This window comes from Molossus molossus, unplaced genomic scaffold (assembly GCF_014108415.1).
Source record: "Molossus molossus isolate mMolMol1 unplaced genomic scaffold, mMolMol1.p scaffold_m16_p_18, whole genome shotgun sequence".
In the NCBI taxonomy this organism is placed as follows: domain Eukaryota; kingdom Metazoa; phylum Chordata; class Mammalia; order Chiroptera; family Molossidae; genus Molossus; species Molossus molossus.
This window is the reverse complement of record NW_023425353.1, coordinates 28,487,754-28,500,560: the sequence shown is the minus strand read 5'-3', so window position 1 is coordinate 28,500,560 and position 12,807 is coordinate 28,487,754. Positions and strand designations below refer to the sequence as shown.

Genomic DNA, 12,807 nt, shown 5'->3' with positions numbered 1-12,807 from the left:
TAATCATAGTGTGCATACAACTTAGTGTTCATTATTTCACAGAATAAATGTAATTATTTTTCCACAGATTTCTCCATAACCTGCATGGCCATCCTTTTTCATAGCTACGTAATTTTATATCAAGAGACAATATTACCCCTGGCTGGTTTGGTTCAGCGGTTAGAGCATCGGCCTGCGGACCAGAGAGTCCTGGCTTTGGTTCCCGCTAACGGCACGTACCTCGTTTGTGGTTTGTCCCTAGTCCCTGATGGGGTCGTGTGGGTGGCGACCAGTTGATTTGTCTCTCTCACATCGATGTTTCTCTCTCTGTCTTCCTCCCTCTCTCCTTCCTGCTCTATCTGAAGATAAATGCAAAAATGTCTTCGGGTGAGGATTAAAAGAAGAGAGAGAGAGCATAATATAATTTACTAACCTACCTCCTAGTATGAAACATTAAAGTTGCTTCTGACCTTTCTCTATTACAAATTAACACTGATAAACTTACGCTTGACCAAAGGGCCTGATTGTAACCCAGCTGTTTATGATTTAAACAGAAATAAGATTCTTGCCCTGGCCTGGTAGCTCAGTTGGTTAGAGCATCGTCCCAGTATGCCAAGGTTTCAGGTTAGATCTCCGGACAGGGCATATACAAGAAGCAACCAGTGAATGCATAAATATGTGGAACAATAAATCGATGTTTCCTTTTCCTCTCTCTTTCCTCCGTCTTTTCTCTTTAAAATCAATAAACTAGAAAATATATATATTTAGCTCTGGCTAATGTGGCTCAGTGGGGCATCAATCTCGTGCACCTAAAAGGTCACAGGTTTGATTTCCAGTCAGGGCACATGCCCAGGTTGCTAGCTTGATCCCCAGTAGAGCATATGTAAGAGGCAGCCCATCAATGCCTCCTCCTTTTTTCTCTCTCTAAAAAAGTCAATAAAAATATTTTTAAAAAATTAAACAGAAATGGGATTCTTAAAAAAACATTTGAGTTAAAATATATGTGAAGATGGATGGATGGACAACTTGATAGTTAGCAGGAGGGCTGGATAAATAATAGCTTTGTAGCTAGGAACTATACCCAGATCTCACTGAAGTGCCTGTCTGGTAAAGCTGTAGATGCATACCACACTGCCAAGTCCAAACATGGGGCTCTTGTTAACTGAAATCAAAGGGTCCTGGCTGGTTTGGCTCAGTGGTGGGAGCATTAGCCTGTGGACCAGAGAATCCCAGGTTCAGTTCCCACTAAGGGCATGTACCTCGGTTGCAGTTTTTCACCAGCCCCGGTTGGGGTTGTATGGGTGGCAACCACTCGATGTTTCTCTCTCTCTTTCCCCTCTCTCCCTTCTACTCTATCTGAAGATAAGTGCAAAAAAAAAAAAAATGTCCTCAGGTGAGGATTAAAAAAAAAGTGAAATCAAAGGGTTCACCACTTGGGGTACTCTATTCAAAAACAAGATGTTGTTGTTGCAAGGTAGTTTTATTTACTTTAACAAGTAAAGGAAACAGGATTCATATCCAAAGCTCTGCCTTCCTGAAGGAAGATTTGGACATTGCTTATATACACTATTTGGTTAATTACATGTTGATCGATTTCTTGGCCACATTTATCCTGTTGAATTCCTGTCAGTTCATCCTGTTTACAGTTGCATCTGCAAAATACTGTGCTACATATTGACATTAGGGAGAAATAACATTTAGTAAGAATGGCACAGACCTTGAGACCCCTGTCCTAGCTGACACTCCTGCTGCCAGTCTCCGGCTCGTGCAGCTGATTGCCCTCCTGCTCTCCAAGGGACACCAGACCTGCAAGTACCTGGCATTTTCTGCTTCTACAATTAGAAGTAGGCTCTGCCTCATATGGATTCCCTGGGAGAGGGAATTTCTATGTTCCCTAGAAAAATAATTTAGGACCACAAACTGATAAAGCCATTTCTGTATTTAGGATAATTTGTGTAAGCTGGATTCCCAGAAGTAGAATTAACAGGTCATAGGGTATGAACAAATTTTTATGATAAGAGGAGCAGACCTATTGACCTCAACAATTGGACCTTGAAGCTTTTGTTTACTTGGATTAATCTTTCCTTTTATACATCATTTACTGGCTGTACTTAGTGAATAGAGGGTTACGTTCCTTAGAACTTGAAATAGTTGAGGTGGAGGGGGCTGTATTCACCCTTTTAAAAGGAAAATGATCGTTTTCTCCTCTTGATTTTTTCCTTTGGGGTTGGGTGTTTAGGTTTGTGCTAGAATTTGAAAAATGGATGACATATTCTCTCAGACTGTTTAAGTTACTACTCATACAAACTTGTAACAGTGTGAAGAACTTATTATTTTAGTTTCCTTCCTCTCTAAACTCCCCCATCCTACATAAAAGTAAATATACATAAAACCACTTTCTTCCCACCCTTCCCCAGACTTTCGTTTTTTGGTGACTGACCATTATTTGCTTAGTGTTAATTGTTTGTCCAGGTGTTAACAACAGATGAGTCTCCCTGTCAGACAGGAGGCTACAGGTTGGCTTTATTGGCAGGTGCTGTTGACTGGCAGCCAGGGAATCTGGGTATTAGTTCCAGCCCCACCTTGAATTCACTGTAACCACAGGAGTTCCCTTTCCTCTCTGGCCTTGCTAGAAGGGTGAGGCTTAGACTTGAAGCCATTCTATGGCCTGTTACAGTGCTGTCTTTGCACTAAATGCCTGTGCTCATCCTGGCCTGCCAGAATGGGAGGCTACAGAGGCTAGAACTCTGACCTGTATTCACATGCTGAGTGGATGTAGTCAAATGTTTGTTAAATGAGCCCAGTGCTGTTATTCTTGTGGGTGTTTTTTATGTGTAACACAGACTGTTAGGTTGTTGCCTTCCCTTTGAATGAACAAGGAATTTGCTTTAAAAAATATTGGCTTAATATACTGTGAAGTTGAAAACAATGTGTGCAGGATGTGGTATTTCTGAGTTCTCCAAATCTTCCCTCTACCCCTTAAGTTTTAAAACTATTTTGAATGGTTGGACTACATGGTACCATTCTTGTAGGCTCTCAGTTCAGAAAAAGTGGTCTTTAAGTGGAAGGGGTTGGGGGGCATTTAGCAAAGGCTGAAGGGAGAACTTTGTAAAGCAAAATGTATCTTCCCTAGAAGCAATTAATCATATTATTAGACAGACTGCTTCAGCAGCTGGTGAAACAGCAGGAACATGTCGATTTTGCTTCCTTAGTTACAGGGAGTGATAGTGTACTTGACCTTCAGCAGAGAAGGGTCATGGAAAGGGCATCTTTAAACAGCTCTGTCTGGTTTTGGTGAATGAAATCTGTAGTGACAGTTTGGAAGCAAATGCCTGTGAGTTCCCCCAACCAACCCCTGGCCATTTGGGTTTGACTCTTGGCCTGGGAATTTGCTGAGGAAAAGTGTAAATAAAGCTGCAGGGATTCATTAGCATGGTATGTATAAGGGTCCTGAAGAAAACAAGTCTGATATTGAAGCCTTTTTTCATTCTGTTTCTGTAGGGAAGCCTCATTGTAATGCAGTGTATTTCACAAGTACTTGTTTTTAGAGTAGTTGGTAAAGGAGCAGTGGATTTAGACACCTATTTGAAGGAGTTCATTTTCTGCTATGCTTAGCACCTAGCAAATTATTTCTTTATAGCCACTTACATTTGAGTACACTGGGTAAATTCAGGTGGGACAAAAGCCATTTGCTTATTTATTATTGTTTTCAGCAGATTAATCTGCTATGAACAAAGAGTTTGTGAACCATGTTGCTGTTAAACACCTCATTTTTTTACATAATTGTAGATACTGCTTGTTGACTTTGGATCTTCGTTTTTGTGCCATTACATTTAGGGTTTTTTTGTTGTTTTCTTTATTGATTTTGGAGAGAGAAGAAGGAGAGGGAGAGAGAGATAGAAACATCTGTGAGAGAGAACATCAGTTGGCCACATCCTACATGCCCCCAACTGGGGACCTGGCCTACAACCTGGGCATGTGCCCTGGCTGGGAATCCAACCAGCAACATCTTGGTGCATGGGTTGACACTGAGTCACTGAGCCACACCAGCTGTGCTGTAGTTTCATCTTTTTAAACATATTATCACCTGCAAAATTGAAGAACTGGTTAATAAATTTTGATATAAATGAAGCTGATTTATAATACTCAACTTTGATTCTTTTGTTGACTTTATACTAATAAAGAAGAGCTGGACTTACTAGTCATCAAGAGAAGTAATTCTTGCCCTGGGTGGTTTGGTTTATTAATTAGATTGTTGGCCCGAGGACCGAAAGGTCCCAGGTTCAATTCTCAGCCAAGGGCAGGTACCTGGGTTGCAGGTTTGATTCCTGGCCCGGGTCATGTGGGAGACAACCAATTGATGTGTCTCTCTCACATTGGTCGGTCTCTCTCTCTCTCTCTCTCTCTCTCTCTCTCTCTCTCCCCTCTCCCCTCCCTCCCTCCCTCCTTCCCTTCCACTCTATCTAAAAATCAATAAAAAAATATCCTTGGGTGAGGATTAAGAAGAGAGAGAGAGAGAGAGAAGTAATTCTTTAGGAATGAGGCACATGGGCATTATATGGTTTTAATCCTCTTTGTGGTGAGGTAAGAGGTAAGTAGTTGAAAGACCAGCAGCTTCCTGTGGCTGCTTCTCTCTGTGATTCAAGTTGCAGCACAAAGAGGGGTTAACGCTTTGCCCATTGACCTTTCACTACACTTATTATTTAATGGTTCTTTGAAATAAAAATAAAAGGAGGATGTGATACATTTCAATTCAGACTGGAGGTGTCCCCTGCCTGAAACCCTTTATCCACTTAGGCATTTACATTGTTTATTTTTACACTGAGAATGTTGAGGAGAAGCCGGAAGTTTCTGATTGGTGTTTGTAACATATTAGGTGTGCTGTGATCTATTTTTTTCACAGGGTGTGAACCTTGATGCCCTATTAATAACCCATGGGAATGTTGCAGCAAAAACCCAGAATAAATCACAGTTTAGAAACACTTTTTATTTTTTGCTTCTGGGTACAGGTCTTATGTCGTTATATTTTTTTCCAGTCTGTGGCTTACCTTTTTATTTTCATGAGGATATCATTTGAAAACAGAATTCCAATTTTGATGAAGTTCAGTTGTCAATTTAATTTTTTAAATTTTATATGTATTGTGTCTAGTCCAAAAAATCTGTGTCTCCTTCAAGGGTAGAAACTCTTAATATTTGCTAATTAGCCCAGTTCTAACTGTGAGCATTCTCTTCAATCTAGATGTTCATCTTTTAGCAATGACTGCATGTAAACCACAGAAAATTTTCCTAAGAATTATTTCTTTAAAAATGCTGCCAAGGCAATGTTATATTATGTTGGAGTAGAGAAGGTTCTCATTCCACACTGTAAATGTGTGAACTTTCCTGTCAGCCTTATAAACCCAGGCATGTCAGTGGAAGCCAGTATTCCTTGGTTTATATAATAAACTTCCAAGGCAGATATTGTGCAGTACCTGCAGGATGTCTAATTAGCAGACAGGCATAAGAGTAGAGTGAAACAAAGAAAGGGCTAGGCAGAGTCCCAGGATTGAGTATGGTAAAAAAGACTTCTTATTTATTCCTAAAGTTTAAAAGTGTTCACTCATTAAGTAGTCATTGTGGGCCTAATATGTGCCTGGCTTTGGGAATGAAAGAAGAAATAGGAAATGTACCCTCCTGCTCTCCGAGGTAGGCTTCAACAGGCAGCTACAGTAAGTGCTCTGGGGAGAGTGCTATGATGCAGAAGTGCTGGGAGCCCAGAGTGGGATCAGGAAAGGCTGGCCAGAGGAACGGGGTTTTTATTAAAATTATCTTTAGACAGTAAACATTTGTGTTTTGGGTAAGCATGGTTAACTTTAAAAGGAATGTGAATGGTACAGCTGATTTTACCCTTTAAGCATGAGTCAGAGACCATGCCTTGAAGACCTGTGTCTAAACATACTTTTATACCCAGCTGGTTCATGGTTTAATTGAGTTCTTTGGACTAGCAGTTTTCTGGTCACAGTGCAAGTACTCTGGCCAGTGTATAACACACATCTCGGTGGGCATTTATACTTCAGTGTGAACTAAAAGATTCATGTCCTTTGCATCTTGAGCAGGTTGAAGGAGTAGAAAGTAGGCTAAGACTGTCATCAGGCACTGGAAAGGTAAGCAGGAAAAAAGGAAAGCAGACGTTTCAAATAGTCAGAAAGGCATCTAATGTTTTCTATATATAATGTATATTGTTTTGTTTGTTTGTTTGTTTGTTTGTTTGTTTGTTTAAATCCTCACCCGAGTTTATGTTCAGAAAGAGGAGGGAAGGAGGGAGGGGAGAAGAGAGAAAGAAATATCAGTGTGAGAGGGAAACATTAGTTGGTTGCCTTCCATACACGCCCGGACCAGAGATTGAACCTACAACCTTATGATGTATAAGATGGTGCTCCAACCAACTGAGAAACCTGGCCAAGGCTGTATCTAATATTTTTATGTCCTGTTACCAAATTAACTTTTTATCACTGTGTTAAGTGATATTCAACAAAATGCTTCTGGAAAAAAAATAATTTATCACCTTAATGTCTATTCATAATATTAGGCTCTAATCTACACAGTTGAAAGAATTTTTGAGAGGTCCCATCATAGCATCACTTTTCCATCAAGCCAGATCATATCAAAACTGCCCCTGGTCAACTAGAACACTTCTCTCTAAAGACCACAGGAGTAGGGGATCCCAAGTATTTTCCCATTAAGCTGTCATTTCCAGAATTAAGCATCCCTTTGCTGAACCCAGGAGTATTTATGCTGTTTACCCAGTCTACATTTATTACAGAGCTGCAGGGCTTTGCCAACATCACTTATGCTCCCTCTCAGGCATATTTGTTCAGGGTTTTGTGCTTCTCATATAAAAGGAAACATAAAATTTGCAAGTGTATCCCTTAACAGGTGAGGGAGCCAGAATCCAGGGAGATTAAACTGTAGCTCCAAGAAGATTAAACTGTAGCTCAGGCAGGGTTGCAACCTGGCAGATAGTGTCAGTGCCCAACCCACACTTTTTCCCTTGTAGCCATCCATCCCCACCCCACTCCACCCACCCCCAGATACTTGAAGGCAAGGCCACTTTTGAATGCTCTGTGTACCCAGCACACAGCTCCAGGGTGGCAAGGGTCAAGGCTCAGCAGGTTCAAATAAAGCATGGACAAGGTCATTTTTGGCTTACTGTTTAGAAAGTTCCTTTGAGTCCTGTGGAATATTTTTAATATATTTTTTCAAATAAACTTTTTATGATAGTATAAGATACATAAGTTCACAATTCGTAGGTATATATAACACTCTGAATTATCAGAGAGAACATTCCCATGGTTAAAAACACCACGAAGCCCTGGCCTGTTTGGCTCAGCGGTTAGAGCTTTGACCTATGGTCCAGAGAGACCCGGGTTCAGTTCCTGCTAAGGGTACGTACCTCGGTTGCAGTTTGTCCCCGGCTCTGGTTGGGTCGTGCAGGTGGCAACCACTTGATGTGTTCCCTTCACATCGATGTTTCTCCCCCCCCCCCCCCTTCCACTCTATCTGGAAAAAATGCCCTCAGGTGAGGGAGAAAAAAAAAAACCACCACCCAGGTTAAGAACAGAATAGAATTTCCTGCCCTCCCTAAAGATGGCCTCTGTCCTGACTGCTTACACCTTGGATTCTAAATTTATTTGTTCATTCTTTTTTTTTTTTTTAATGTTAAGAGCTTTATTAAGATATAATTCATATACCATACAACTTACCTATTTAAATTGTACAATTCTGTGGCTTTGATACATTTATAAAGTTATGCAGCCATCACCACTATCTAGCTCCAGAACATTTTTCATTATCCCAAAGATAACTTAATCTTTGAGCTATCCCATCCCCACCCACCCACAATTCCCTATACCCCCAGCCATAGGCAGCCACCAATTTACTTCCCAATTTTTAAAAAAATATGTTTTGTTTTGTTTTTTAGAGAGAGAGAAAGGAAGAGAGAGAGAGATAGAAACATCGATGTGAGAGAGAAACATCTATTGGCTGCCTCCTGCACGACCCCTACTGGGGATTGAGCCCACATCCCAGGCATGTGCCCTAACCTAGATTTGAACCAGGACCTCTCAGTCCAAGGGACACTCAATCCACTGAGCCACACTAGCCAGGCTCTCTTTTTAGGTTTTTAATGAAGTTTTCATTTTGTTCATACATCAGTTTCTGACTTTTTCCACATCTTCCTTTAGTTCTTTGAGTATCATTTAGAAAGTTGTCATGTAGATCTGACACCCTATCTTTTCCAGGGATAATTTCTATTGATTTATCTTTTTTCTTTGAATGGATCATAATTTCCTGGGTTTTATTTGTTTGTTTTTTGTTTTGTAAGCCTTGTGATTTTCTGTTGTTATTGAAAACTGTATATTTCAATCTAATAATGTGATAACTCTGGAAATCAAGTTCTCTTCCTTTCCCAGCATTTGCCGGATTTTGTTACTGTGTTGTTGTTGTTGTCGTCATCATTGTTGTCAGTTGTCTCTGTGCCCAGGATTATTTTGACATGTAAACTTAAGATCTTCTAAGGCCTTTTCAAACCTGTGTTTTTCCCTAGGCATGTACAGTCAGTTTCTAGTTTTTCCTTTATGTGCAGTTGCTTTTGAATGTCCTATGTCTGGCTCCCAAAAGAGGAAAAAGAGAAGAATGGGGAAGCAGGAAAAAGCAACCTAGCCCTGTAAGTCCCCTGGAAGTCACTTCAGCTAAAGGAAGAAGAGCTTGCAACATTAGGGGAAAGTACATTGACAGTGACTTCCTCCTCCTTTTCTGCACTTCTGTGGTCAGAAGCAGCAGTCAGCAGTTGGAGCACAGATCCCCAGTATCTGGAGGACAAGGGTCCTTTTGGTCCACCTTGACTCCCACAAGCTGTGTGCAGGCTGCTACAGGAACACACAGTGCACAAGCTGCCTGCTTCAGGGGGGTGTTGGAGAATAGATAGCTGCTACTGTTCTGAGAGCTGAAATTGACCTAAATTTACTGGAACTTATTGTCCAGGTCTACTCTTTATCTGGCTGAGAACTTTCCTTCTAGTATAGTTAGTTGAGTATTTTTACCATGGAAAGGTATTGAATTTTATCAAATGCTTTTCCTATGTCCAGTAAGGTTATAATGTGGCTTTTGTCTTATTCTTTTAGTGTAGTATTACATTGTTTGTTTCGTATATTGAACCAGTATTACATTCCACTTTGTCATGGTTTGTAATCCTTTATATGCATCTGTGTTTGGTTTGATAATGTTTTGTTGAGAATTGTTTCATTTGTATTCATAAGAAATATTGGTCTGTAGTTTTTTTGTGATATTTCAGTCTGGTTTTAGTATCGGGTAATATTGGCCTCACAAAATGAATTGGAGTGTTCTCTCTTTTATTTTTGGGAAGAATTTTTAAAGCATTGGTTCATGATATACTTTTATTCAAGGAAAAATATCTGCTCACTTTAGGTACCATATGACCTCAGAACCTTGAGCCTTGCTTTGTTGGGTATTTACTAAATTTCAGATCCTTGTATTACTGATGGGCTTTCCCCAGCCCTGTTCCAGTGGGGCTGGGAAGTTGTCAGGACTCTTTCATAGGTACTAATCCCAGTAGTTTTCAGTGTCATGCTGGTTTTGTTTGCCATTACAGGGGTGGGCAACCTTTTTTCTGCCAGGGGCCATTTGGATATTTATAACATCATTTGCAGGCCATACAAAATTATCAACTTAAAAATTAGCCTTCTATATTTGGTCAGGCTAATTTGGTGAGGCGTGTGATGTCAGCTAGTATTGATTTTGTGGGCCTTATACTATTGCCCACAGGTCGGGCGTTCCCCACCCCTGTATAGTATTGTTAGAGCATTCCTTCTAGAAACTGTCATCTAAAGGAATGTTTTATAGCTGACTTTGGAGATAGTGAAAAAATTCAAAGATCATCTCTAAAAAGTTATTTTGGTAGCTTTTTATTCTATTGGAATTGTGCAGAGCAGACCTGAAAATTCCTATTTGTTTGTTTTTCTTCTTGCATTTACATTAGAAACAGCTATTTTATTATTGTATTTTCTTTGTGCCATCCTGTATCAGAATCTCATTGGTTCCTTTGTCACCCTGGGTCCATACTTTAGAACTACACTAGTTTATCACTCAAAACCACTGTGAAAGCGAAAAGCATGATCCTCAGGCCACCACTGGGCATCTTCTGAGCCCCCTTGTGATCTAGCCTACTTTTCGCCCACAGGTACCACGTACACAGACTTCACGGCCGGAATCTCCAGGGATGACCAGCCCCTCCCCTCGCATCCAGATAATCTCCACTGACTCTGCAGTATCCTCACCTCAGCGCATTCAGGTACCTGCATCAGCAGTCCCATTTGTTTCTAGCCACTTGCCTAAAGGTTTCACTAAGGAGTTGTGTCTTGGGCACCAACTACAGTACAAATTTATTTATTCTTTAAAAAATTAAAGAAGTTGACATTTATTGAATTAAGTTTTTTTAAAATTCTCACCCAAGAATATGTTTTTTTAATTGATTTTAGAGAGGAAGTTGGGAGAAGAGAAAGAGAGAGAAAGAAACATCATTGAGTTGCCTCCTATATGTGCCCTGACCAAGAATAGAACCTGCACCCTTTTGGTATACGGAACGACCCTCCAGCCAACCAAGTTACCTGGCCAGGGCTATTGAATTAACTTTTAATATAAAAGTCTAAACTATTATTTAAAACTAGTGGAATGAAGTTTTATTTTATTACTTATGAACATTCAACTGAGAGGTTAAATGTCGTAGTGGTTAAGAGTGTGGGCCCCCATTTGAAGTCAGATCCAGTACCATGCTTTATAGCTTTTTTGACCCTGGAAAATTAACTTTTCAACACCTCACTTGTTTCATTTAGAAAACGTACATAATAACAATCATAATAATACTTACCTCATAAGGTTACTATGAGGAATCAATAGTATATTGCTTATAAAGTACTTAGAACAGTGCCTGGAATATATTAATATTTAGTATATACTAATTATCTATATATAACAACTGTTATTACCAGTATTGCTGTTATTAACTAATCAGTATTCACTTTTGGGAAGTTTAGTCTTCCCCAGGGCTCTAAACACAGCTGCCTCTGGCTCAATGAATAAAGAGAAGGACAACAATGAGGTATCACCTCACACCTGTCAGAATGGCTGCCATCAACAAATCATCAAAAAACAAGTGCTGGTGAGGGTGTGGAGAAAAGGGGACTCTAGTACACTGCTGGTGGAAATGCAGACTGATGCAGCCACTATGGAAAACAGTATGGTGTTTCCTCAAAAAATTAAAAATTGAACTGCCATTTGACCCAGTGATCCCACTTCTAGGAATATACCCTAAGTAGCCTGAAACACCAATCAGAAAGAATATATGTACCCCTATGTTCATAGCAGCACTGTTTACAATAGCTAAGATCTGGATACAGCCCAAGTGTCCATCAGTAGATAAGTGGATAAAAAAGCTGTGGTACATATACACATTGGAATACTATGTAGTTATTAGAAAGAAAGATCTCTTATCCTTTGAGACAACATGGAAGGACCTGGAGAGTATTATGCTAAGCGAAACAAGCCAAGCAGAGAAAGACAAATATCACATGATCTCACTTATTTGTGGAATGTAATGAACAAAACAAACTGATGAACAAAATAGACCCAGAGACATAGAAGTAGGGTACAGACTGACAAACTCAGGAGAGGAATGGGGGTGGAGGGAAGAGTTAAACCACAGAACTTATATGCATGTATGTGTAACCAATGGACATAGACAAAAAAGCTGAGGATGGGATGGGGGGAAGGTGTTGGGAGGAAGGTGTCAATGGGGAGGGGGAAGGAGAAACATCTATAACAAAAATAAATTAATAAAAATAATTTTAAAAAATAAAAAATGGGGGGGAAAAAAAGAGAGAGAAGGTATAAGTAAGGAAAATAGGATCAACATACTCAGTTTAAAGATTCATAGTTATCTCAACAAGCTGAATCAAGAGACCCAACCAATAAAACATGCACAGAGATAAATGGCAGGAAAAAAAAAAAAACAGTAGTTACATAACATGAGTTTGAGAGAATACCGGGTGGACAGGTATTTGAATGATTAAGAATAAAGGGATTGCTTTCATTTACAGTTAGTTTTGGGCTCAGTATAAGTGAACAATATAACAGTAACTAGATAATTTCTATAGTGATTTTTATGAATTATTATTATAAACTTAAGAATAGAAGAGTTCTAATAAGTAAAATGAAATAAGTTTAAAATTATATTCCCATTCTGTCTGTATTGCATATTATTTTATCATAAATACAGGAGTTCATATAGTTGTCATTGTTTTAATTTTACACCATGTAGGAAACAAATATCTGAGTGTTTGGAAATTTAGAAGTAATGGCCTGGCATACATGTTTTACTGTTTACCAGAATTAGGAATTTTATATGGTCAGATTATTTTTTCTCTTTTACTTTTTATTTGCTGATTGCGACTTCAGAATGGGTCCTTTATAATTTTATGTAGTAGGTGTTAGAATCCTGCCTACCTAATTTTTCTGACTGGGAAAGGAGCTAACTTTGCATTTAAGTATGGCTGTTACATCACATTCTCACATCCATCTGATTCTCCCATACCCTGAGGCCTATGATGTTTTAATGAAGTGCTTGGAACCCAAATAGTAGCTTCTGTGATAATAAGGTTGGGAGGGAAAGAGTATACAATAAGAATAACAGTAGGCAAAATTTAGGAGCTTTGACTCTGAAATCGACTTAGGGTGAAATCTTGTTTCCACTCAGCTATGTGACCCTGGGGAAAG

General features: G+C 39.5%; 1 protein-coding gene across 17 annotated transcripts in view; it reads left to right on the top strand.

Moving 5' to 3' along the window:
* The window catches only part of NR2C2 (nuclear receptor subfamily 2 group C member 2), an 88,625-nt gene that overhangs the window by 36,811 nt on the left and 39,007 nt on the right, over window positions 1-12,807 (top strand). For 5 of the 17 annotated variants that reach the window (XM_036267319.1, XM_036267313.1, XR_004960181.1 and 2 more), the window contains 2 exons: window positions 6,075-6,122; window positions 10,217-10,327. In XM_036267319.1, coding sequence (XP_036123212.1) covers window positions 10,256-10,327 — 72 coding nt within the window. In that variant the 5' untranslated portion in view covers window positions 6,075-6,122; window positions 10,217-10,255. Of the gene's footprint in view, window positions 1-67; window positions 212-6,071; window positions 6,123-8,568; window positions 8,684-10,216; window positions 10,328-12,807 lie in introns of those variants that run through there. The other 12 variants (XM_036267325.1, XM_036267320.1, XM_036267316.1 and 9 more) reach the window with 4 other exon arrangements.